This window comes from Curcuma longa, chromosome 20 (assembly GCF_044706935.1).
Source record: "Curcuma longa cultivar G26 ecotype Majalengka, Jawa Barat chromosome 20, ITB_CL_G26_1.1, whole genome shotgun sequence".
Classification (NCBI taxonomy): Eukaryota; Viridiplantae; Streptophyta; class Magnoliopsida; order Zingiberales; family Zingiberaceae; genus Curcuma; species Curcuma longa.
The window spans coordinates 4,888,235-4,914,545 of NC_133880.1; the positions used below are offsets into that span (position 1 = coordinate 4,888,235).

General features: G+C 36.8%; 3 protein-coding genes and 1 pseudogene across 4 annotated transcripts; all 4 read right to left on the bottom strand.

Moving 5' to 3' along the window:
* Positions 1-633: 633 nt before the first annotated feature.
* Positions 634-8,685, bottom strand: LOC141813454 (uncharacterized). The gene is made up of 10 exons (XM_074701420.1): positions 8,418-8,685; positions 7,963-8,099; positions 7,703-7,876; positions 4,128-4,364; positions 3,937-4,037; positions 3,790-3,862; positions 3,464-3,532; positions 3,261-3,368; positions 2,221-2,346; positions 634-1,036 (listed from the first exon to the last, which is right to left on the bottom strand). Exons 1-10 carry the CDS (start codon positions 8,569-8,571, stop codon positions 842-844), a joined length of 1,374 nt encoding a protein of 457 aa, XP_074557521.1. The 5' UTR covers positions 8,572-8,685; the 3' UTR covers positions 634-841.
* A 419-nt stretch (positions 8,686-9,104) lies between these two features.
* On the bottom strand, positions 9,105-12,114 carry LOC141813455 (mitochondrial import inner membrane translocase subunit TIM17-2-like). The gene is made up of 2 exons (XM_074701421.1): positions 11,299-12,114; positions 9,105-9,459 (listed from the first exon to the last, which is right to left on the bottom strand). Exon 1 carries the CDS (start codon positions 12,024-12,026, stop codon positions 11,331-11,333), a length of 696 nt encoding a protein of 231 aa, XP_074557522.1. The 5' UTR covers positions 12,027-12,114; the 3' UTR covers positions 9,105-9,459; positions 11,299-11,330.
* Positions 12,115-15,460: 3,346 nt separating this feature from the next.
* On the bottom strand, positions 15,461-16,419 carry LOC141814053 (uncharacterized; annotated as a pseudogene).
* A 1,583-nt stretch (positions 16,420-18,002) lies between these two features.
* On the bottom strand, positions 18,003-25,710 carry LOC141813794 (peroxisome biogenesis protein 2). Of its 2 annotated transcripts, none has more exons than XM_074701776.1 (8): positions 25,505-25,710; positions 25,278-25,391; positions 25,029-25,185; positions 21,819-21,955; positions 21,634-21,734; positions 20,269-20,386; positions 18,989-19,152; positions 18,003-18,400 (listed from the first exon to the last, which is right to left on the bottom strand). In XM_074701776.1, the coding sequence occupies exons 1-8, from the start codon at positions 25,658-25,660 to the stop codon at positions 18,241-18,243; spliced, it is 1,107 nt and encodes a 368-aa protein (XP_074557877.1). In that variant the 5' UTR covers positions 25,661-25,710; the 3' UTR covers positions 18,003-18,240. The 2 variants fall into 2 exon arrangements, with proteins under 2 accessions (XP_074557877.1, XP_074557878.1); XM_074701777.1 differs by having other exon boundaries at positions 21,819-21,951; positions 25,025-25,185.
* Positions 25,711-26,311: the final 601 nt, after the last annotated feature.

The window sequence follows — 26,311 nt, forward strand, 5'->3', positions numbered from 1 at the left end:
TAGACACATGCTTGATCTAAGTGTTAAGTTTGATATCATTTATTATATCTGTAATTTTTATATAAATCACTAATGTTACACGAGATAAGAGCATAAAATTTAATCTAAAGTTTATATCTGTAGTTTTTATAATAAATCACCATTGTTACACATGGTAAAGTACAAAATTAGACTGCATACAATAGAAAATTTATTTATAAAATAATTTAAACAATTCTAAAAGGCATGGTGTGGATACTTTTAAAATGAAAATCTGTCAAATAAGTTATTAAGAAATGGAATTGAGTGTATATTTATTTATTTTTTTAATAAAAAGTCTTTCAAAAATAAATTAATTTAATATTTTTAGACCTAATTTGACCAAAATTTATTATTTTAAAAATCTAGGACGTATTTTAACCAAACTAATTATTTTTAACTATTTAAAATAGCACACAGACCTATTTGAAATAGCAAACAAACATAGGTCATGTTGAGCACAACTTGTGAACTAGAAGCTATGGCCTGTCCACCCCAAGATTGGTGAGGCCCAACAGAACCCAGTCTCTTTGGATTAGAAAAAACAAAGGAACTTACTCTTTGATGTTCACTTTCAATTGTTGTTTTACCTTCCGTGGTTGCAAGCCATGGCTATTTCCTTTTGCCAGACTTGATCAACGCCAAATTCTGGACTTCCAAATGCAACAAAATATACTTGACAACGTCGTTTTATCCACATAAGCCAACATGAATCAGTCCATACTAATAAAGCATTTGCTACCATCACAAGGTGATATACTTCTAGTAATAAGGAAGCAATCAGCAAAATCGATTCAACTTAATTGCTCTAGCAAATGTAAAATCAGAAACAAGGTTTCTTTCCTTGTAGCATGCCCATCAATTGATCGAAAACTTGATGCCCGCTGTCGCGGAGTCCAGAATGCATGTATTCATTTGTTACCCAAAGCCGGATCCCTGCAATTTCAGCAGCTGTTTCCATTGCGAGTTTGAAGTTGACATACATGTCTTCGTAATATACAGCAGCAGCAACAGGAACCTGCATGAGAATAATATAATTGGGATCAACAACAACTAAGTCTTATCCATCCTTACTGGGTGAGACTATATGAATACTTCTATACCATTAGACTTCATCTCCTATTATATCATCATTTATATTTAAATAAATTTTATCTTATTTTATTATTATTAATCAAGTTTTTTTTGTCTTCCTCTTCCTTATTTGATGTGCACATTTGTCATAATCTCACATCGTCTAATTGGAATATTTATTGGTCATCTAAATATATATCTGTACCATCTTAAATGTGTCTCTCGGAGTTTTTCCTCAATATGTATAACCCCAATTTTTTTTTTAATATTTTCATTTCTTATCATGTCCATCCTTGTAGTCCGCACATCCACCTTAACATCCTCATCTCTGCAACTCTCATATTCTGTTCATATGCTCGAGTCATAACCTAACATTCAACTCCATATAACATAATAGGTTTAATTGCCGTTTTGTAAAATTTTTCTTTAAGTTTTAGAGATATTTTATGATCACACAGAACACCTGATGTTCTCCTCCATTTCAATCATCCCACTTGTATTTTATGTAAGACATCTCTCTCAATCCCTCCATCCTTTTACACAAATGATTCTAAATACTTAAAGCTTCAGTTATAGACAACTCGTCATCTCCTTTCTTAACAATTGTCTCATTACGTCTAATATTACTAAACTTAAATTTCATATATTCTATTTTTACTCTACTAAACCTAAAACATTTTACTTCTATTGTTTCCTACCATGATTCAAGTTTAACATTTACTCTTTCATGTGATTCTAGTATAATTGGGATCAAGAAACTAAAAAAAAAGTCAATGAGTCAACTTGTATCCACACCCAAATGTGATATTTGCCTCATTTTTCAAATCTAGATGAGATGTTCTCTCTCTCTCTCTCTCTCTCTCTCTCGTTATACAGGTGCTTTGGTTGGTATATGTGCCAATGAGTGCGAAAGCCAATGAATGAGATTGTTTAGCTTATTTCTAATAAATCTGGTACTCGCACTAAATTCTACCAACAATGATTTTGATAGCAATATAATAAAATCTGAATCAAATGATTGTTGCACCAAATAAAATGGTAAAATACGATACCAAACAATCTACAAGAACCATGCAGACCTATCTACTAATATTACACAGAAGAAATCAGTTATAACAGAAATCAGACCTTATTGTTGTTTAGCCTGTCAATATCGTATAATGGACGCCAATCTTTCTTCTCAGCCAACAAATGAGCAGCTTCCTTGAGACTTATCAAAGCATGGATCTCATCAAACATCCACGGAAATATCATCTACAAGAAAACCAAAGAAATCTTCAACACTCTTGACGATATAATACTGTAGTTATACTTACTACTTCTAGATGCATAGATAGAAGTTACAAACGCTAGTAACTTAGCAAGCATGGGAAGTTTGTTCTCTGGCGTTGAAGGATCTTACCTCCAAAGGTTCCCAAACGGTAGTATTTACAAAGGCAAGGGAACAACAAACAGTTATGCATGCAATTATTAATCTCTCTTGAGCAGGCCCCAAGTATTGTCAATATTTTTTATCCTACAATTTTTGAGCTAGAAAATTCTCTTAATTTCCAAAACACGCACACACACACATTTATATACATGTTGTTCCCCGAGAAATTGTATGTGAAGATTCAAACCCTGCAACAGATAGTTTTAAGTACATCAACAAGAGAATAGAGAATATTCTTATTATTTGGTATTTGACAAAGACTTTGGTTTTAACAAGAGAGAGAGACTGATTCAATGTGCACAATCTTTATGTGGTAATAAGCAGAATCAATGAAGTGGTTTCTCATTGCATAAACATGTGGCCACATAAGCAGTTTATACAGAGGCTTTTCAAACAATTAAAATTCATAATTGGATCACCTAATAAAGAATTACAGTCCAGTCAGGAAGAGGATCAGACTCTTGGATTGACTACTCTTGCACTGATGACTATGGTAGAAACACACGTCTGGCAAATTAGATGGAAGAGATGATAAATGTTATGTTCCAATAACCATGCACAAGCACAAGGGTGCCAAATGTAGTTTTCGAAAATTAGAGGGAGATGTCCTGATTACCTTCTTGCAACCTAAATTGGAGGAATATATTTTCTTTGTCCACATGGCCTCAATTATGTCAATCAAAATGCATCTTAACCATGTCAAAATATTTGTAGCAATTTCATGTCTAGCACTTGCCTCTCCAGTAAAATATACAGGGCGACATTCTTTAGCAGCTCCAATTGGATCGAATATGTTTTCATGTTCATTCCTTATTTTTTGAGCAGACCATTGTGATGGGGCGCCCTGTAGAAAAATGGAGCAAATCAAATAATATGCATTAATTTATTAATTCCAATAAGCTTGACAAAGAAGTTAGTTAGAGAGTGTACTTGGTTTACCTGACAGTAAATAGATTCATGCAAAAGAGCATAGAGTGGATTTGTATCAAACTCTATCAAGCTCTCAAACTGCAAAAAGAAAGGAAAGTTATAACATAAGATGTATCCAACTCAAGTCCCTCTGGAATCCCTAAATTTGAAATTGATTAAAGAAGAAACATGAACAATTATAAGACAAGATGATCCATACAGCATGATAAATGATTCTTCCCTGTAGCTTTCGCAAGCAATCATGTATCGAGAGAATAGTTACACCAAGAGTGATATCAAATAGATTTTGCAAAATTCAACAAAAATATTCGGACAGGTTAAGGAATGATATTTACAGCCTTCAAAAAGTAATAACTTATCCGCTTCCCTGTGCCTGGAACAAGTTCAGGATCCCAGACTCTCTCAAACCTGCAGTGATGTTATGTTAAGGCAAACTTTAAAAGTTATGATGAAAGATTTTAAAAATGGGATTGATCCCTTACATGTAATGTAGACGTTCAAAACCACCACCAGAGCCTAAACCTCCAAGTCCAATAGTTTGCAACCCCTTTGGAGTTAAAATTCCTCCAGAAGGTAGAGGCACCTATTCAGACAGATAAAGTTGTGAACTATCATTCAGGCTAAACTCTAAAGCATTACTAGAATATCAAAAAAGAGTAATGAAGTAACTAACCCCTCCACCTTCAGCTTTGGCCAAATAATTTACAAGATCACAAACAACTTTAGCGTCCTGAGGAAACCTCTTATAGTACTTCTCATTTTGATGCACAACTTGCTCAAAGCATGCTTTGTATACAACATCCGCAGTGCAACCCTTACCAATTGGTGGAAGTCCACCAGTTAGAAGAACAGACTTGAGGCCTTCTGGAGCAAAACTCAAGTAGGTAACCGCACAAAAGCCTCCATAGCTCTACACCAGTAAAAGAATAGATGCATAGGAACTGAGAAGAGACAAACATAACATTAACATGCATAGGAAGAATAAGTTAAAATGAAATTAGACGAAAGATAAAAATGCACTGAAGAATTACCGGGCACCCTTCATTATTTACATGACTTTAATGTTGTTCGCATTAGCATAAGAATCACCCAAGGGATTACACTTTACAACAAACCTTCTTTCTGAATTTCAGGTCTAATTTTCTCCAAGTTTTTAGTCATATACCAAGCAGTATCACACTAATCCTAGAATATTTAAATTAAGGGATAAAATTCAATTTGCCTATATGTTGCAAACTCTGAAATCATATTGGTTGGTAAAAAGTTCAATACGATTGGGCAGATCATATTGAATTGGCAAACCATTGGTGAAAAATAGTTCAATTATTGATAAAAGGAGGAAAATGTTGAGAAAAAAAGGAAGTGTAGTATGAAATTAAGAACGTCAAAAAAATTTATTTTTTATTTTTAAAAATTTAGATTAAATTTTTTATTTTCATATTGTATCTTCTGAAATTGCAAATTGTGATTCATTCAAATTTCAAAAATACAACCTGGTCATCATAAAGACTAAACAACTATAATATGTAATTTTTTAATTAAGCTTGATAAGATAGGTAAAAAAAATTAAAAATCTTATCCATCTATGAATGAGAACTTGTAACAAAAACCAACTTATGGATTTTACTGTATTAATATTTACATATCTTCAAGTAATTTTTTATATAACTATGATACTCATAAAATAAAAATATAGAATTAGAGCAATAAACTCAAAGGGCAAATTTAAAGAGAATAAATATTTTTTCTTCAAAAAAAAAACAAGATTATTAACTATTGGAAAAATTCAATAGGTTCAAGATACCTTGCTCATCACTCATTAGCTATGTCCCTGATCAACAAGGCCATGTAATTCTTGAGGGGGAACATCTTGTTCTTTGTAATTATCAGTCAATTTTAGTGATTCGGTCTATTGTATGATACTACCTCAAATACTTAAGAGTGTATCCAATAGTAAAAGCACCTACGAAAGGATATACAGTTGAATAAAGAATTCTCCAGCTGCTCTATTCTTAGGTTTCCTTGAATGAAAATGGAGAGAGGGAAGAAAAGAGCTACAAAAGACTCTCCTCAATTTCCCCCAAAGATGTTTCTGCCTGATTTTGGTAGAAAAATCACATTCTATAAAATGTCTGATAAGTCCATCCAAAAAATATTATATTCACATCTATTTACTATTGATTTTTTAATGTTTCTATTAAATTGATTTTAGAAATTTAAATTTTCCTTCCTCTTTCTTTCCCTCCAAGAAAACATTGGAAAAGATTCACTTGTTTCCTTATCTTCATAGAAACACAAACTATGGAAATCTTGCCACATACTTCCCTATGAACTTTTACCCTAACTGGAAATAGGCTCTTAGACTCTTTATCTAATCATCAATACCCATGTGAGATGCATGATACTCATACTCAAGACATCAACAATAGGATTAAATTGATCACGCTTTTAAGGAACAACCATGTTGAACACCTAAATCCATAAATTCATATTTATGTCAAATGTTGTGGCAATCAAGGTAAAACTTGACTTCAACCTCGCACTTATTGCAGTCAAGGTAGATATGTTGTGCAATACCCTAATGGCGACATTTACAAATCAAGTGGTATAAACATAAATTTGATCAAACTCCTATCATGATTTATATTTAATAGAACAAAAGATCAAGAACATGAAATTGGTTGTAACCAATGGGCTTCTACAAACTATTACACTATTAAAGTTAAGAAATCAAGGAGTGTGGTATCAGGTAGTTGGCATTGATGTAGGCGAAGCAATGTTGTTACATGGAAACTCAAAGTTGACAAGGTTGAAGTACACACTTGATAATTAATAATAATAACAAGTTTAAAGCATTGAAACTCAAAGGTGGTAAGGTTAGAGTCAATGATGACTAAGAAGTTCTAATATGTTGAAGTTTTGTTCATTTTTGCTCTTCATGTAGTGTTGATTTCCTTTTCCCCTTTCCAACTATGTCAATGCCACCGTGCGTCTATGACTAGAACTTGATTGAGAAAGACAAACCGTTGATGAATATGCTATTCTTGGAAACAATTAGCGATGAACCATCTTGTCCATTCAATTCAATTCTAAATGAAAATAGATAGCATATTCTATTTTTGACTCAAGGTGAGAAAACCTAAAATTTTTTCTTGTGAGTCATGATCAGAATGCACTATTTTTTAATACATTACTTCATATTAGCATGTACAAATTATTTTGAGGAAGGTCAAAGCTTCTTAATTAAATTTATAATTTTTAAATTGAGCCTTATGAATCACAATTTGAGAATTCCAAAAAATGATGCATGATAAGAACTGTCAGTTTAAACCGTGGGACTCAAGCGGAGTGAAGAGAATATGATTGTGGTAAAGAGGAGAAATAAAGTTTGAGAAAATAAGCATATGACTTAGTCAAGATGGAAGAAACTAAATGAATGTGAACAGAGGAAAGATGGGACGAGCTAAAAAAATGACATAAATCTAAAATAAATAGTTTCAAAGATCAATGTGCAGTTAGATTAAAAAATTGGAATAGTAAACAAAAGCATTTCAACTTCTAGAAATTTGGATATGGGGATTGGGAAAGAAATATGCTATATATGCATAAAAGTGGAGAAACAACACAAAATTTATGGGTCACATATAACATACTAATAAGAAGAGAAATAGGTGATAATATGCAACTTCTATAGATTCATAAAAAATGACATTTCCAAGATTCTCGGCTTAACAGAACTGTGGATTATAGTTTGCCAGAATCTAGGGCACCATGATTCAATAAGCAACCCAAAATCATCATAATATAAATTTACAAAGGAGTGTAAAAAATATATATATATTCTATTGATGTCAACAAACTCCAGTGGAGTAACTGCATGGTAGTTCATGATACTATGAGAATCTGTCATTGAACCAAGTCTTAGCTGAAAATTAATCATAATTAACTAAAAATTGAAATAACCATAAACATATGACAACTCAATCTAGTATAGCTAAGATACATGCATAACTGACTAACTTCTAGCAAGAATAAAACCTAGCAGTATCACTGTGAGTTGGTTAGACAATAATTACAAGCACAGAATTTTCTAAAATAGTACATTCTATCAGATGCACTCATACCAGAAATCACAAAATATTGATGGTAAATAAACATGTCACTTTTTCCTGGAGAACTAATATCATATCACTTTTTTTAATAAAGAAAAGTAAAATTAAATTGAATAATCTGTGTGAGAATTTATACTTGCCCTAGCACTGTCCAAGTACTAAAATCTGGAACAAGATGTTTGCGAATAAACTCGGCATCTTTGACTATATTATCTGCTCTGAAATGCTGCAAATACTCAACCATCTCCGCTGCAGTTGTGAATTGTGAAAGAGATGATACTGTTAATGGAGTTGATAAACCTGTTCCTCGCTGACAACAATAGGCATAAGCTGAATAATATAAATTGAAATAATGAAATCAAAGAAGAGAAAGTTCTTTCGAATTGACGATCATGCCTGATCGAGCAAAATAACTCTATATTCTTCACATGCTCGCTTTAGCCACCCACTAGCCTCAGTTGGCCGAGGACTTTCGAATCCAGGTCCACCTTGCAGGTACAATAAGTATGACAATTGCTGATCTTCTTTCCCAACTACAAGAAGATGGATACGACAATTAAAATTCACATTATCTTATTTGTATACAACCCTACAGTTCATAAGAGAGGCTGCCGACCACACACTCCCCCGGTACACGTAGAAGTATCAAGGTATAACAAACTATTATTTTACTCATATTTTGCCTGCTCTTTTGTCGCTGATCCTCTTCGCGTGTTGACAAGGTTTTGAGGGCATGAAATCGCAGTGGAGATAACTGGCTCTAGTCGTACTAGGAAAATAAATTGATACAACCAACATTTCTCAAATCGCTCGATCCGACGAAGCCAGGGAGCGGAGCAAGAAGGCGTTACCGGCAACGACCTCGCGAGCGAAGACGGTGATGTTAGTGCTGGAAGAAGCGGAATAATCGAGGGGCACAGTGAATCGGTGGTCGCGCAGACTCAGATCCGGAACGGAGTACCAAGCGCCGGCGTTGTGGGCTTCCAAGTTGGCCATGGCCGACATCGAGACCCGAGCGAGCGAGCGGCGGCCGGAGAGAGCGCGCAGCAGGCTGAGGGCGAGGGAGGAGAAGAGCTTCGGCGGGTAGAATTGGGGCAGGAGTGGAGAAGGGCGGTTACCCGTTGCACCGCCGATGGATCTAGGACGGCGGATGCAGATCGAGACGGGCGATGAGAATGAGATCATCGGGCATGAACGGAAATTTAAAATTTAAAATCATTAAAATTTATTTATAAATATTAACAAAATAATTTTATTAGTGTTCAATTTTATTATTTTATATATTCTCTGACTATTGAAATTCTAGTCTAATTTATTAAAAAGTAATTAAATGAATATCTCATCGAGGTTACTGATCGCCTTCAAATTAAAACAAAAAATTTCTCCCCAAGTGAATTGATTACAACATAACAAAATTACAAAAGAGAACAATGATTCAAATTCTGACAAAACCAGAAAACACTCTCCTGCATCGTGACTAACTGCAGATTTACCTTCTCACAGATAATCGTAGAACTGATCATATAAAACCGCTAAAGTAACGAATTTCACCTTTTACATAAAAGAATTTCCCCAGTTCAAAAAGGATGAGAAAAGCATTGTGCTTTTACGCACCTGACTTCTACAGAGTTAGACACAGCAGGATGAAAGCATTGTAACAAAAACTGAGACATCGAAGGATTTAGATACAGATAGACTTATAGCTAAGGTTTCTCCAATGAAAACATAAAACATGCTGTATAAAACTGATACAATTCAACTGACATCGCGAGTACTACAAATATTTATCGAGTATGGTTGAGAAAAAGAGTTCAGCAGGTTGCATGAGATACGAATACATGGATGGAACTTGCCAGGATAATGTAGCGCTGCAGCCTTTCTACCATCAGATTCCTGCAAAACCAAAACAACGGAAGTAGTCAAATTATTGAACCAACAACTGCAGTGAAGATTGGAGCTCTAATTTCTGCTTTGACCAAGACTAGAAGTCATTAAAAAATCAGAGCATATAGAATTAATTCAGGTTAAAGCTTTGATTGCTAGAATCCCAAGCTCTGTTAGACAGAATTAAGTATCACTAATATTTTCTATTTTGTTGTTTCAATTTATAGAATACAATTTCTCATTCACAAATGATATAGCATACTTGGCTCTATTTATTACCATTATGTCCAGAAAGCACGGAACAATTGTAATAAAGTTGAGACATTTGAAATGCAACAAGAAGTCACAATTGGATCCCTGATGATACCTAGTGTGTAAGGTATTACACAACCATGTACACTTCAAATATGATCCAACAAAATTAATATCAGAGCATTACCACATCACATGCATTCCAATGGTTCACCAATTACTTCAGCACAATAGCAGTAACTTAAAACAACTAAATATAGGGAAAGGGGAAAGAAAAGAGGAAGGATTCATGATTCCTTCCAGCACAACCACACATAAGTGGGTGGAAAACATAGAAAGAAATTAGCATTCGCCACTTGGCAGGTTCCTTATTCTCAGCAATCATGAAAAGTGATTGTTTTTTGCTTCCTACACTCTTTTCTGGACTATCACTTGTACCATACTTGGCATTACTTAACTTGTTAACTTAATTTAATACAATAGCTAGATGTGTAAGGTGCATATGTACGAGTTAAGAGCTAACTCGTAGACATTTTTTACAATCTCAGAAGTCACAGATCTTTGCACTGTGCGAGACTTGAATTACAGATATGTTGCATGGCCTGAAAAGTTCATCAGATCATGTCTGTTAGGATAATCATAGAGTGGATTTTCTTGAACAGAAATATAGGAGGCAGAGGAGGAAAATTAAGACAAAATATGTAATTTGGTTAATCTTCTCTCTTCCTCCACTTCCCCAACTAACTTCCTGTCCAAATACACCCAGACATAGCTCATGCTCTTGTTAAATCTGGACAAGGATCATCCTGTATTATTATGACCACACAAAATCTGCTTCAAATTATATACCTGTATGTTCATATTCATTAGCGATCGAAATAGTTTTCAATTCACACATGAACATGGTTAATTTCATATAAGAAAATAGGTCATGCAAGGTCACCTGCAAGCTCATATATACACCAGATAGGCCTACATAACAGCTATTAATATATAATTATATAAGTAGTTGTTTAGTTATCCTCTAAATAGTTTTCTAGATGTAGAGCAAACTCCATACGATCAAGGATGTTAGAAGCTATTATGAGTCATGTTTGGTGAATTGGTCCGGATTGAATGTTTGAGGTGCAAGGTTTAAGTCCCTTTACATACAATCCATAGGTGTATCATAATTAAATTATCAAATAGACCATTATTCTCTCCCATTTAACATGGTATCTGATCCACTCTCCTGAGTTAGGCTTTCTGAAACATTACCCCGACGGCAATATGACAACAATCTCCCCTCGTCCGTCGATCTAGTATGCTTACAATTTCTCCATTGATGTGACATGTCCCTGCATCATCCTCTTTCTCCCAAAGTAAATCATAAGTCTTCCTTGCAATTCAGCAAATTATTTGATTCTTGCATTTAATTATAATTTGTTTTGATTATCTCACCATGTTAATTATTATAATAGTAATACTGTCATATATACACAAACAAAATTCAAAACACTGAGAACAAAACGAAACAGTAAACATTGTAAAAGATATGAATATAAGTTATATCTACATATCAAGATTGCACATCAGATATCAAGAAAGATGACTTACAAAATAACTTCTTTATTGGAACGATTGATAAGTTAATTGTACTCGAACTTTGGAGTTGGCGTGCTTGGTGTGTCAAAGCTCTCCAACACCTCTGTCTTACTGCCTTCTCTTTTCGCTTCAATTTCTTCCTGCTTTTTACCACCGCTGAAAAACCCTCCAAACCAGGACGAAGAAGACGATGTTGAAGAGGAAGAAGAAGTACTGACAGGGGAATCGTGTTGGTAGGCCATCTGCTGGAACCCAGACGTAGCGGCAATGTTGGGAGGGAGGGCGGAGACATTGGGGTCCTCCAAGGGAGGCAGATACTGGGGGGTACTGAGGACGCGGTTGAGCATGATGCCGGCACCCTCAATGAGGGCGAGGAGGATGCCACCAAAGAGGGCAGACCGAGCAGCAGGGCCTGGGCCCTGGCGCATCTGGAGGAACCCCCCGGTGGCGGCGCCGGCAAGGATGGAGTTCCAGGGGTCCTCCTTCTGGCGTAGATAGACCATGGAACAATCGAAGGTGGAGAAAAGGCCGCCCCAGACGGCGAAGCTACCTCCGACGCGTGGGGCGTTCATGCGGACGGCCTGGACACCTCCGACGACGCGCTCCCCGTTGGGGGAGTTGTAGAGACCCTTGATGAAGTGGAAGGCGGAGCCACCAACCGCGCCCATGCCGAACGCGCCTCCGACGTCATCCAGAATACGGTCAGGGCAAGGCTCCCGTGATGTCTCCGGCGTGCCCATCGCCTGCTTCTCCGGCTCCTCGAGATCCGACAGAAAACCCTAAAAATTTCTGGTCGGTGCAGCCGCTGCACAGATGGGGCGTGTAAAACGAGCTAGGGTTGAATCGCTAACAACGCAGAGCTTAAATAGGGCGATGTCGCGATGATTTGGTCCGAATCTTTAGTCGGCCAGAATAAAATTTAAATATTATTTTTTAAAAAAATATTTCTTCCATATTTAAATATGATTTTTAAAATTGATTTGGACTTTCTTTTCAAGCAAATCAAATTTGTCCATTAAACATTAAAAAAACAAAACAAAAAGATTCATAAAACAAAATTACAAAATTTTTTGACAAAAATTTAAGACAATATATTTTTATTATTCCAACATTATTGTTTTCATAGTTTTATAAAAATAAAATAATGAAACATCTTATTTTCTCTATTCAATTTTCAAAACTCTAAGCCACCTTGTCTTCTCAAACTTTATAAAAATTTCAAAACATCTTAATTGTACATGGTAGTTTGAAGGCTATCGAACTAGACCTTTTCGATCTCAAGATACAAAATTCAATCTAAAAACCCTAAGTGATTCATTTTGACATCGCTAAGGCTTCTAAGACATTCTAGGATGTCTTAGAACTTAACATTCTGTTTGTTAGAAAGCCCGAGAATCAAACTAGAACTCCCCAATATAAGTTAGTTCTTGTTACTTAGAATGGAAAACCATGCGAGTCAACTCAAAAATACCGGCAAGTGCTAACATATCTTCGTGTTCAAACTCTCTTTAAGCAATCTACATCGACTATTCTCACTACAATCTACTTGATGATTCTAACGAGATGGAAACCTCAAATCTCTAGGCTCCCCTTGATTCTTCAATCAAGCTTTATATGAGTCCTATAACTTACAACATGCCACAATTCCAATTTCAAGCTCTTTAACATTTTTTTATTGGGATAAATCAATTATTTGTCATTAATCGAGCTCATATTATGTTATTGAGAATGTTAAATTTAATTAGATCTCGAGAGCTGCTTTTCCCACCCCTTTACACCGCACGCCCCCTCCCACTTCCTCTCTCTCTCCTATTCTAATGACATTTCTATCCTTTTTTTTTTATTTATTTTTTATTTTATTTAATTTTTATTTAGTTTTATTTTTAAATTAATTTTATTTAAAAATAGCTCTCATATATTTTTAATTTTATTTACTTTTATTTTTTAATTAATTTAATTTATTATTTTTTTCATCAATACGATATTATTTTTTTAAATTTTATTTAAATTTTATTTAGTTTTATTTATTTAATCAATTTTATTTATTATTTTTTATCAAATTTTTTTATTTTATATAATTTTTAACATAGGTCAAAATTGATTAAAAATAAAACTAAATAAAATTCTAAAAGATAAAAAATAATAAACAAAATTGATTAAAAAATAAAACTAAATAAAATTGGAAAAAATATATATATAAGTATTAATGGAAAAATAATAAACAAAATTAATTTAAAAATAAAACTAAATAAAAATTAATTAAAATTAAAAAATATATATATATAAGTAAAATAAAATAAAAAACAAAGAAAAAGAGTAAAAGTGTCATTTAAATAGGAGAGAGAGAGAGGAGGGGAGGGGGGGTGCGGTGTAGGGGGTGGGAAAAGCAATTTCAAATCTAACGTTTTAACGTGTCTCCATGCCTATATTTCTATTTATATAATGACATATATTTTTAATCCGTCATAAAATAATACGCACGATCCATTGATTATTTTACAAATTCATAATTTATGGATCATTTTATTGGAAAGTCCCCTAGTTAAAATTTTTAGTTTTACAATGTGAAACAGGCACGCAATGGCGGAGCAGATCCGAGTGATTTATCCGGACTGATCATTTATTGTGGACTACGCTGACGTAACAATTCAGACGGTCTTTTTTTGTTCTCTTAAAAAAAAATCTCTCTTCCGTAAATTCAAGCTTTTGCACTGTTAAACCCCAAGCTATAACTCGGGTAACTTATAACGTGGCTCCGCCTATACAGGCATGATGGGGCGTACCGACTTATCATATTAAAAAATCACCAATCCAACTCAATCTAAAGTGCACCAATCCACGAGTATATATATAGAGAGGATTAATATATGAGTTTTGATATCCTACGTGATTTTTCGTACACGATATCCATCTGCAACTAAGTGCACGATGATCCAAGCGCCTTAATTCGCTTCGACACATACTCAATCGCGAACTCTATATGCATGGGAAGGCGAAGTCTTGGAGGAAAAAAAAAATTCTCAATCCGTGGATCAATTGAAATCCGTCAAGGATCTACAATCCACACAGATCTATCCACTTAATTCAAAGTGCTCAAAGAAACTAAATTATTTAACGAACCTATCAGCCAGGGATAAGTTTCCCTTGTGTGCGGTGGCCAGCTAGATACCATACCAGGCAGCTGCAGGGGCAGCACAAAGAAGGCAGGCTATTCCTATATCAGTTATTGCAGTTATTGCATGACAACAAAACCAGGAAGCGCGATCGATGCAGGCAGAGTGCAGACGTTGGAGCTCGATGGTCTACCAAATTAAGTTCCCCTGCTGCTCTCATTCGTCCCCAAACCCCTGTAGATGATGCAGACTTCACTGCACTCGACGAAGGAATGCTCTTTCCCCAAAGCTTGCATGCCATGCCCACTGTGGGCAAAGCGATATGTGCAGCGCCAAAGCTGCTCCTATTAATTTCCCTGTCTGTCTGTCTCCTTTCTTCCTCTCCAGCACAGGAGGCCCCCTCTGCTCTGCAACAGAGCATTCTCTGCGATCAAAACTGAGCAGAGCAGCCGGCGATTTAATTGTGGCCTTTTGCATGCCCGACGGAGCTATGAAAAAGATCGGACGTGCTTATTCGCATACAGTGAAAAGGCAGGAAGGCAATGACTTGTCGCTAGCTCTCGATACTGTCCTTTTGTTTCTGCATGCACATTTCAGATATATATTCCTATGATCCTATCCTTGTTTAGTTTTAATTTTCTTTTTCTTTTTTCCTTCTGGGTGATGCTCTCAAATCTAGGCCCTGTAACTTTCCTTCTTCCCTCCATTTTCTGATGAGTGAAGGACTTCAAATCAAGATTCAAGGATAAGGTTTGACAAAAAACACTCCTCTAGACAAATACACTTGTTTCTTTGATGATGGAACTGAGTTCTTCTGCGTGACAGTTTATCGAACTGAAATTGAAAGTTGTAAACGAGGTAGACGATGGAGTTGGAGAATGAAAGAAGAACATGCAACGTTAAAATTACAGCAGGCATGAGAGATCGAGATCGAGAGATCAACTACTATTTCTACTGCTAGTGCTACTGCTACTGCTACTGCTACCCATTTATCAAACTAATCGACCGATCGATGGAGCTTCTTGTGTGTGGCAGCTGGGAGGAACACAGCTGAGCTCTGATCATTGACCAAAGAGAAGTAGCCATATGTCGGAGAAGGCCTGCAGGATCAGCGGATGCAGGTGCGAAGAATTGAGGGCCAAATAGGAGTGCAGCAAGCGCTCCAGCTCCTGCGCTCCGAACATCTGCCGCTCCATCATCATCTCCACCATCGACGTCCGGAAGTCGCTGTATGGATCCTTCGACCGCTTCGTCACTGCGAATCCGCTTCCCTTCTCATCCTTTTCCTTCTTTTTCTGCTTCTTCTTCTTCTTCTTGTCGTCGTCGATGGAGACGACCAGCGGCTGGAAGCCTCCCTTGCACCCTCCCTTGCACCCGCCCGGCGGCCAGTAAGAAGCTTCGCGGCGGTTACTCCCTCGCCGGCGGAGACTCCGCTGCAGTGCCGCGGGCTTCTTGTTCTTCTTGGCGGACGCGTAGAACTCGGAGGAGTCGGAGGAGAAGCTCCTCGAGGAGAAGAACGTCGTCGTGGTCGACTCTTCCCTCTCTTCGCTGCTGAAGAATCCATCGCCTTGGCGGCGGCGGCGGCCGTCGTCGTCGGTTTCGGTCGACGAAGAGCTGGTGAATCCGTAAGCGTTGGACCGTAGCCGCACCGTGTTTTTCTTCTTCATTGCCTTTGACCTCGAAGGGCACAGCTCCCGTTTGGCGTCGTCGCCGGGGACGCAATAGTAGTAGTAGGCGGGGAAGGAGGACTTGGAAGGGGAGGCGGGGGAGGCCGGAGGGCACGTACTGCCCTCCCACTGCCCGGTCTCGTAGTACCCGCCCGTCTCCCTGACGCGCCTCTCCTTCTTCCCCCGCTCTGGGGCCGGGGTGCCGATGCCACCCGACTGCAGCCGCCGCAGTCCACCGCCGCCACAAAAGCCGGGTCGACGGCGTTGCGGTGGCCGGAAGAGGTGGACGGCTTGCAGGCGGAGCGGAACAAGCGAGAGAGGCGCTGCTTCAGCTTGCTGCTGCTGCTCTCCATTACCTGACAAGGAAGAACACTGATGCTAAAGAGAAGCGACGCCATGGCGGCCTTTTATAAGCAAGCTTCTGGATCAGCTCCTACGAATTCAATTTCAAACAAAAATATTAATCAAATCGACAAACATGAATGCATGCATACAAATGGCTCATTGTCATTGTGTCATAATTAAGATAGAGAGAGAGTGTGTGTGTGTGTGTTAATTTGAATTCTGCCATTTCATATGGAAGCTTTTGGCACACACTGCCAGAGAATGATTCATCTTTTCTTGCCATTTCTTCATAGGGATCTTTTTAGCATGGCATCTCTGTCCAGACTTTAAAGCCCACTCACTAAATTCCAGTTTTTTTCCTTTCTTTCTTTCTTTCTTGCTCAAGGAAACATTCCTCAGCTTGGACGTGCATGGCCCTTTCATGGTTGAAGATGCCCACACCTACTGGCCAGTTTGTTCACATGCTGGTGCCCAGTGCATTAATGAGGGAGGGTGCATTTATTTCGTCTGCCCCAAATTCCCATTCTTCCTGTTTTCCAGTTGATGATGAGCATAATGGATGAATCAAGCATGCATGTGCTGTGCTCCCACAACAGTGAGTTTTTCAGAGGAAGAGGACGAGGCTCAGACTTGATAACAATTAGAGGGCATCGATCTCCATACGAGTGGAGAAGTACGTCAAGGAAGTGAAGACTTCATTGACTCTTAAGCATCCACAGTACTGCCTGCAGTCAGTCCTTTTCCAAGCTTGAACAGGATTATGGGCATTAACAAGCTATGAGCAAACAAAGGAGTTGGTATGCCACCCACTTGGGATCACAGTCCCCCAAGAAGCATAGCAAATCAGCAAGCCGGGCTTTTGAAATCCATGCATGGAGGGAAGAGAGCTTTGTCACCTCTTTTGTCCTTGGGGGCTGCCTGCCCTTGGCACCTGTCAGAGAGGTAGGAAGGGGACAAGAGCAAAGGGAGAGAAGGGAGGTTGACAAGGATTACTTTATTGATATTTGCATCACTAGATGAGCAGTGAGATGTGGACTTTGGCATCATGTGGGGCTAACATTTTTCTGACTCCCATGAGGGGAATGCATCTTCCAGAGGATGTAGGTTCCAAGAGCTTGCATACACAGTGAAGGCAAAGGGTCCAAGCATTCTGGGACAGGATAGGAAGAGCTCCAAATGGGTGAGGACAGGGAGGAGATGGAGCTTCATCACCTTTTTGTGGCTGGGGCATCATTTGATTTTATAAAACCTGTTTGAAATTGATTTTAGGTTAGACCACAGTGTGTTTGAAAGGATAAACTGCAACTGCTGATATAAAATAATGGTACATTCTCAGACCTGTAGAGTTCAATGTGGTGATGGTCCAGCTTCTCTGTGATGCCTTGAAGATTCCTGTTGTCTCAAAATTAATAAAGACTTCAAGCAGATTGTTCAGTGTGTTCAAATCCACCCCCTAGAAATTAGAATGCACAAGGTGATGTGTTAAAAGGATCAACCAAGAGGGTGTAAAAGAAAGACTCCCTTGGACATTGAACTTGGCCATAACAAAATCTCAGATGAAATTCATATTTTGCTTATATTCTGCAAAACATGACCTTGAATATTTTTCTTTTTTTTAAAAAAAAATATTGGAGCCACACAGACACCTTGAAGCTTCAGATTTCCGTTTGCAGTTGAATGTAATGAATTTGTAGTTAAAACAGGCTACATTGCTAGGGTGTAAACAATTGGTAATTTCATTCAACTCCTAACTCTAAATTGTGAGATTCTTCCTAAGAATAAATATTTCCCCGCTGCAGACAATTTACAAGATATGTATGTCGCATATATCAGGAATCTTGTTTGTAGATTTCACTGCTTTCGCCTTGTGTGGATGTTCGAATCTCACTAGCCCCGTATCGTTGAATCGCAATGACAGGCTCATTGCAACGGGTGCAACGGTATGAATTGACGGCAGAGCAGCGGGTGCGGAGGCAGTAATAGCAAAATCTGAAAGAGAAAAGTAGAGAACTTCAGTACTAGTTTACACAAGCTAGGAGAAAAACAGTAACCACTACCATTATTTTATTAACTGAAATCAATTTTGGTTTTAGCTCATTTACAGACTAGCATAGAATAACAAAGAGAAAGTTGAGACATATGAGATATATATATATATTATAAAACCTCAACAGTTAAAGGCAGTTCAAATGATTTGTACATGTTCAAACCGCAAACCGATAATTTTACCAAGTAACCAAATCAAAACCAAACTGATAAACGGATATGCCAAAATTTTCAGTTTGGATTGCTTTGGTTCAGTTTTGCTTATCAGGTTCATGGTTTATCAGGTTCAGGTTCAGGTTCTAGATGCCCACCCCTACTTTATGATCATTTCGATGATGATGAAAGTTAATTGTAAACACTCCATGGTGTTAGTTACAAACAAATGGTGAGTATGGATGGTTAAACCGCTAATGCCCTCTGAAAGCAGAAGACATTGGATCAAAATCAAATACAAAGAAAAGGAAGATGTTAGGAAAATACTTGTAACTACTTCCAATAGACACCGCAAGAAATTTTACTCGAGCATTTTACCTGTGTTGACAAGGAAGTGCAACAAAAGGAATTGCAGGATCTGATTCGCAGATGGGGCACAGGGTTTCATTACTCGCTGCACTTGATGACTTATCTTTGGAGAATGGAAGAAGTCTTCTAGCCGACAAAGAATTTAATAGGGGGAGAAGCAAGAGCAACATCTCCTGCATATTATTAGCAAATTCAGATTCACACAAATGTATTTCATTTTCCCATGCAAATAAATATCGACAAGACAGGTAAAACAGTGATTGAATATTCCTTTCAAGGAACATAGCCAACATGAAATATTTTCCTTCTTGTTGTACAAAAGGTTAAATGACTACCAAATTAATCATGAAGACCGACTGTTTCCATGTTCTAAATAAAGACAAAAAAATTCTAAGCAAACCCTACGTAACTCGTAACAGAATAACTGTTTCAAGAATTCTCACATAAGCACCAATTCTAGAGAACATCACTGAATACAAACGTTTTAAGGAATTGTTTAGCTGGGGTGATTTTGTTGGTTTCCACGGAAAGGGATCCAATTTTGAGGAAATCCAGGCAGACCCCTTGATTACTTGGGGTGAAATGGGCAAAGGAGGGCACTTCCACAGAAGCAATTAAACTCCTCGAATACCTTTGATAAACTTACAGAAGGGGATATGGGAAAATTTTGTCTTGTAATGACTGCTTATATTCTAGCAAAAGATGTAACAACTTAGATACAGAAAGCATTAGGAAAAATTGAAATTTTGTGCCAGAAGACTAAGAAAAGGCCTGCATTGGCTCAAGCCTATGATTTCTTATAAAGAAAAATGAGTTAAAGGTGCAAAAAATTGACAAAAAAATCATTCTGTTGCCTAGATTACACAAAGCACCCAGAGTACTACTATGGGCACCTGTGATCTACCAATACTAAAGATGGAAATCATTCCTCGAATACCTTTGATAAACTTACAGATATAGGAAAATTTTGTCTTGTAATGACTACTTCTATTCTGGCAAAGGATGTAACCACCTAGATACGAAATGGATTAGGAAAATTTTAAATTTTGTGCCAGAAGAATATCAAAAGTCCTGCATCGGCTCAAAGCTTATGATTTCTTATAAAGAAAAGCGAGGTAAAGGTGCAAAAATTTGACAAAAAAAATATATTACATTCTGTTGCCTAGACCAGACAGAGTTCCCAGATTACTAATTTGGAAATAAAATATTCCTTCAGAATAAAAGGTACAAAAAGTTTTTCACTGTGCAACGTATCAGAAAGCAAATACTTGTAGCAGAAAAAATCTAACCGAGAATTCATTCAACACCAACTGTCGATTCATGTACTCAAAGCTAACAGCACGATTCATGTTAGGACTCCCATATATAAGCCTTGCTCTAAGAACCCTTTCAATGATACTTCTGTACCTGCATCACCAATATATCATGAATTTTTAAAGCTTGCAAAGACATAAGACATCGTGTGTACCCACACTACAGTTGTTCCTTGCATGTCTAGGCCCTTCATTGGGCATCATTATATACCTGTACCAAATTATGCTTGATGCACCTCCAATTCAAATTGCATGGAGATTTGACTAAAGGATAGTGGTAATATTGCTCTTGTTGAACTGAATTCTTAGAATGAATCAGTCAACACACAATTAGTGGACTTGGCCACAATAAAACATTCACTTGTTTATAGAATGTAATTGGAACATATTAAAGTATCAGAAATCACGCCCATCACACCATGAGGGAACTTAATGCTTGAAGAGAGAGCCCTATATAAAAAAAAAATGCTTGAGAGAAAGGAGCAACAGTTTTCCTAATATAGCCATCTAAGTCTAACATAGCATTGGGAGAAAGGAAGCAAGCAAGAAACAATTCCTAACTCAATGTACGAATCTCCAGCTCCCACTCTAGGTTAGGATTATTTGGAAAGAGGGACAAGACATGAGAGAAATACACAATCTATGCTCCTAATTAACATAAGTTCCTATCGTGTCACACGATATCCATTTTTTCTTGTCTTAGCTGATCTCAGCAAACAAACAATATTAGTATATTTTGTCACCATTGAATTGCTTGTTCAACAGCATAAAATCCTTCTAAAACCTATTTATTAAGGAACTGCTTGTGCATACAAATGTGCAAACAGAAAAGGTTCCCAACAATCACAAAACCTGGTTTAGCATCTTATTAAAGAATCCCTGAAAATCATTTTTAATCAAGATTCTATTTAATTTTTATCATATTTTTATTTTTCATTATTCTATGTATTAGTTAGTCATTTACAATGGACCTTTTACTGATTTAAATTTTACTACAATTATTCAATTTTAAGACATTCTATGTATTTTACATTGTTATGTTGATATACACAGCTTCCTGGTATTTAATTTTCTTTGGATGTTGTTAGTCAAACACATGCATACATGCCCAAATCTGTTGATGCTAGTATCAATGCATAACACAGTTCACATATATGATTATCTGAAAGTGCTTACTCTTTCATATTCCTAGAAATTTACCAGCATACCAATAACACATCAGATTACTTTACCAGCATACCAGAAATTTAAAAACTATCGAAGTAAGGTAACAATGTTGTAACGGAAAAGGAAAATAAATTCCCTTAACAACTATCAATATGGTATGGACAGGTTCCTCACCTTCCAGAATAAAGAAAAACTAGCATGTTGCTAAAGGAGGCAACTTTGTATAACCCTTCAATGTGTTGTAATAAAATCCAGGCTCGGCGTGCCAATGACCTCTAAAGTGTAAAGAGGATGGGTTAGTATTAAGCTTTGCTAGCCCAAAGCAACTTACCAAGTTGAAGGAAAATCTTCTAGACTACCTGTTCTGAATCACCCCATCTGCGAAAAGCTGAGAATGATTGTACACGAGACCATATATATTGCCCACCAACAGTGGTAATGCAATACCAGAGCTTTTGAGAAACAGAAAGCCCAGGACCTTCTAGCCCAGTTCTAACTGAAAGGAGAACAATAATAACATGAATAAGTGCAATAAACATCAACAAAAATCAACTGACCTACAAACTGAAGGTTATCCTATGGAAACAATTTAAAGATTTCCAACCAAATATACATTTATAATACTCATTAAGTCAATTAACAAATTTACTATAAATAATGGTAAGTGGCTTTCCACCCCAGGAAGCACATCAGACAAAAAAGACAAGTCCATAAGAAAAGGGAGTTAAATTTTTGAAGAAAATAAAAAAAAAAAAAAAAAAGACTCCACATAAGCCTCTTCTGTGGCAGCATAAGCATGTACTGTTGGATTGGAATTGCATTCACTTAGTCATATAAGGATTGTGCAAGCTAAATCAATCCTTGCTTGGTAATGTCCAAGTTAATATTGATTTAAGAAAATCAGATTTGTCAAATAGACAAAAGAAGCATATTTTATGTTGCTTAGGTCTGTTATATATAATGGGAATAATAGGCCAAGTCTCAACATCCAATCATTTTGTGAATTAGTTAAGTCTAGAGGCTATATGCACATGGTTTATATTATAAAGAGGTAATAATACAAAAGCCTACCATGTCAGTGGGCACCAGAACCAACCCTCTGCTTCACCTCACTGGCCACAATTTCTTTGCCTGCCAAATCCTTGTGATTTTTCCTCTTCTAGCTTGCTTAACACTAGCAGAAACAATCCCACCTCTCAATTTCACAATGGCAATTACCGGTCATACCACCCTCCGCAATCCCATCCTACTTTTCTGATTTCTTAACATAAAGTAGCTACCTTCCCTCCTACATTTCTCAAACTGATTTCCTATCACACAAGACTCTCACAATTGAACTGCCCACTTCCTCTCAATTCTCAAATCCAACCTCTCATGGAGCCTCCCCTTTCCTGTTGCGTCCCTCTCTCACCTTTTCTATTTCTATTCTACTATTACTATCCGTCTTTTGGATCTGTGTTCCCAATCCATTGAAAAACATTCCTTTCGTCTTCATATAATTATTATCTTCTCTATATGATTGTTTAAACCCAAGACCATTTATTGGCCTTGTCACCTTCTCATTACTTATGGTTATCCTCCTCAAATTGGAACCTTTTTTGGGCATGTTGTTTGAGGGTCTTGTTGGCTCCATCCAAAAGGATAGTCATCTCACATCTACACCTTTAGGTCAGAAGAGATGCAACTTATTTAGCATTATGGGGTTCAAAATTTACTATCGGCATTTAACTTCTCATCAGCAGAATTCAAAAAGTATGTTTCTTTTCTCCTCTAACAAGTATGGGATGCTCTTCGACAAACATATTGTGGGTGTTGTGTCATGAAAGAGTGTATCTTGCATATATCAAATACCCAAAGAGTTTTTATTCTAAAGTAGCATGGTCGTTCAGCTTAAAAGTTCTTTGCTATTCTCAAGGGGCAAATGACTAAATGAACTGAACTTGCAATATATCATCCTATCTCCACATATCTAAAATTTTAAAATATCAATTCAAAGAATTTTATGCAACTTCATTCACATTAATGATTCTGACAGTGCTATTCAATGCTATCTATTGAATGTCTTAGTTTGAGTACCTTATGCTACCCTTGCACCTGTATTTCAGGTATCATTATCTTTCATTGGATGTTATGGTTTATGCTAACAAAGGAAATCATGGAGCAGGATATGGTTGTGGCAGCACGTGTTATTCATACCTGTTATGTGTTCACTATGGTCAAAACACTGATCCATGAAATAGCTATTGTATCAAATTTTGGTGACCATCTACTTCATATGCAATTGCATAGGTCAATAATCAATACTGCTCATCATTCTCTCACTTTTGTCCAGCATATACAAGAATAATAATTAGTTCAACTTAGTATAAAAAATTTAGACAATGCCTTAGCATGTCTCAAGTTCATCCAAGTTTGCTACCATTACCTCAACTGTCAACATAGCTTCCACTGTGAAATAGGATTTTATGGTTGCTTGGTTTTGATGCATGTTCTCCTATAACAAGTAATTGCATGTCGCTTTCCACCTTCACTTTTCAATTCTATCACCTGATTGCTATAATGGTTCTCATTCTCCATTTAACGAAATGGTTCTTTGCATACCTCATTGTCCATACAAGTTCTTAAGCTCCATTTCTTATGAACCTATAATCCATTAGGACACTTGCAAAAAAAAATTATATAAAACATTTTATCCAATTCATCATGTATCTCAAGATCCTTGAAAGAAGGAAACTATTGGTGGCAATAATGAATCCGATGGAATTATCTAGGACATATTCCAGGAAACATCGCACAAAAATTTCAAAGATTTTCATAGGAATGAAATGAAGTTATTTAATAATAATGAAATCAGAGACAATATAGTTTTATTCATTCTCTCTTTTTGTTTTTGACATAATAAAAACACACTCAATGACACAAGTACTACCTATGTAAAATCTGGGCACACGACAATGATATTGTAGGTCTATCAAGTTGAACTTGATACCTTTGAATTGCATATCCACTTCAAACAGGCTTGTGCTATAAGTCTATTTTGGCATTCATATGTTCTATCCATCCCATCGTGACTTATTTGATGTATATTATAATTTATCTCGTGTTCATACTTTTGATCTATCATACCTTACCAATCTGGATTCATATGTTATATCTATCATGAATTATTTAACATATACAATCATTTGACAGTTAATTATCAGGTTTGGCTCATAGGCTATAGCAGCCTAAATTAAATATTCCCCATGGAAGTTTTAAATTCTATTTGAGGAAAAAAAAACAAGGCCACAAAAACAATATGGTCCAAGTAGCAGGTAGAAGTTTTATTTTTTCTATAGAAGTGAGCTATAAGAATCAAAAATTGCATTTTTAAACTATTCATAAGGGCCACCTACTTGCTTGGCTAATTCCACTCTCTCATGGTCATACAAGCATCATATGTCCTACAATAATAGTAGGTTTAAACTACATTGTAATGTATCTCGGTATCATAATTAATACATGTCGGAATCTTCTATGAATTTTTTTTTTTTTACTTTTGTGAAATTCAGCAATTCTATTGTACTTGCCTTCTTTGCCTCCAGCAGGAACAGCGCGTTCATCTCTGTATCTAAGGTTCATGAGTGCATTCCCTGGCGTGGGCTTATCGACCCAAATAGAGAATCTCCAAATCAGGAACTCCAGGAAAGCATCTAGTTCCGGCTCATATTGAAATAGAAATCCTGGCTAATCCCCCAAAAATTACACTTTATAACTAACAGGCTCAACTTAACAAACAAACCAACGAGGCATCCAAGTTTTGTAATTTCTAGGGTTACCTTCATCAAGGAGAAGACTTTGACAAGCTGCTCCTTCAGCATGGCCGACATCTCCACATCTAATCGCGCTGCATCAAACTGATTAACCCTCGATACAGCAAGCTGTATAGGAAGCTGTTCGCCCACAAAATCACCAACTCCAATCAATCTCGCCGGAAATTTCTACTCAGCGCCATTCTGTAGTCCAAGAAAGGTAAACGAACGCATTGAAGCTAACAAAGAACTACCTGAGTAGAATCTCGCAAGGACTTCCACCGAGCGAACGATCGGCGGTACTCCTCTACCCAGGAACTCTCCGGCGGAGGATCCGACCTCAGAGACGGCGCCGAAGAAGAGGAAGGTGAGAGGGAAACGGGAACCAGGGGCTCCCTGTCGAAAGGCATCGATGCGGCCTCCTTCGCTCCTCTCGTCTCGAGTAAGCCGCAGCGAAGAGAAGAGGTTGGGGTTAGAACCGCGAGAGAAGGGACCGAGTAATTTCCAGCAACGGGGAGGGTAATTTTGTCAAATAAGCGAAGATTCGCGAATTTCCAACCTAGCAAATATTACACGGCGTTTTATTAGATGACCACACACCTTTGTCAAAAGCGCACATTCCTTTCACTACTATTATTATTATTATTATTATTATTATTATTATTATTATTATTATTATTATTTATCTAATTTGAGAGGTGATCAATCGACTATGATATTGCAGAAGTTGTCCCCGATACATATTTAAATTGATTGAATAGAGTTGCTGAAGTTGATTAAATATTAGTTAGAAACATATTTAAAATTACGATGGAATAAAATTGTTGAAAGTTATCCTTGGACAATGTTCTAATTGAAATAACTTAGTTTCGATCTATCTCCTCAGAATACTTCCTCATATATAAAAGATTACGTGGTACTATTGAGTCGAATAAACCTTTTTCAAATAAATACTCAAATATTTGTCTGTAACTTTCTAATTTACCTTCTCATATATATTTTACCTCCTACCATCACAGACTCCCGAAGACAAATACACACCTTAGCTTTGTTATTGGAGG

What these genes read in the sequence shown, in the direction of transcription:
- LOC141813454 (XM_074701420.1), bottom strand. Translation starts at nt 8,571, where the DNA reads ATGTCGGCCATGGCCAACTTGGAAGCCCACAACGCCGGCGCTTGGTAC. An exon ending in CGCTCGCGAGGTCGTTGCCG is followed by an intron (nt 8,100 to 8,417) that starts GTAACGCCTTCT and finishes ATCTTCTTGTAG; the next exon opens with TTGGGAAAGAAGATCAGCAA. An exon ending in GAGTTATTTTGCTCGATCAG is followed by an intron (nt 7,877 to 7,962) that starts GCATGATCGTCA and finishes TATTGTTGTCAG; the next exon opens with CGAGGAACAGGTTTATCAAC.
- LOC141813455 (XM_074701421.1), bottom strand. Translation starts at nt 12,026, where the DNA reads ATGGGCACGCCGGAGACATCACGGGAGCCTTGCCCTGACCGTATTCTG.
- LOC141813794 (XM_074701776.1), bottom strand. Translation starts at nt 25,660, where the DNA reads ATGCCTTTCGACAGGGAGCCCCTGGTTCCCGTTTCCCTCTCACCTTCC. An exon ending in CCTTGCGAGATTCTACTCAG is followed by an intron (nt 25,392 to 25,504) that starts GTAGTTCTTTGT and finishes GTGGGCGAACAG; the next exon opens with CTTCCTATACAGCTTGCTGT. An exon ending in AAGTCTTCTCCTTGATGAAG is followed by an intron (nt 25,186 to 25,277) that starts GTAACCCTAGAA and finishes TTGGGGGATTAG; the next exon opens with CCAGGATTTCTATTTCAATA.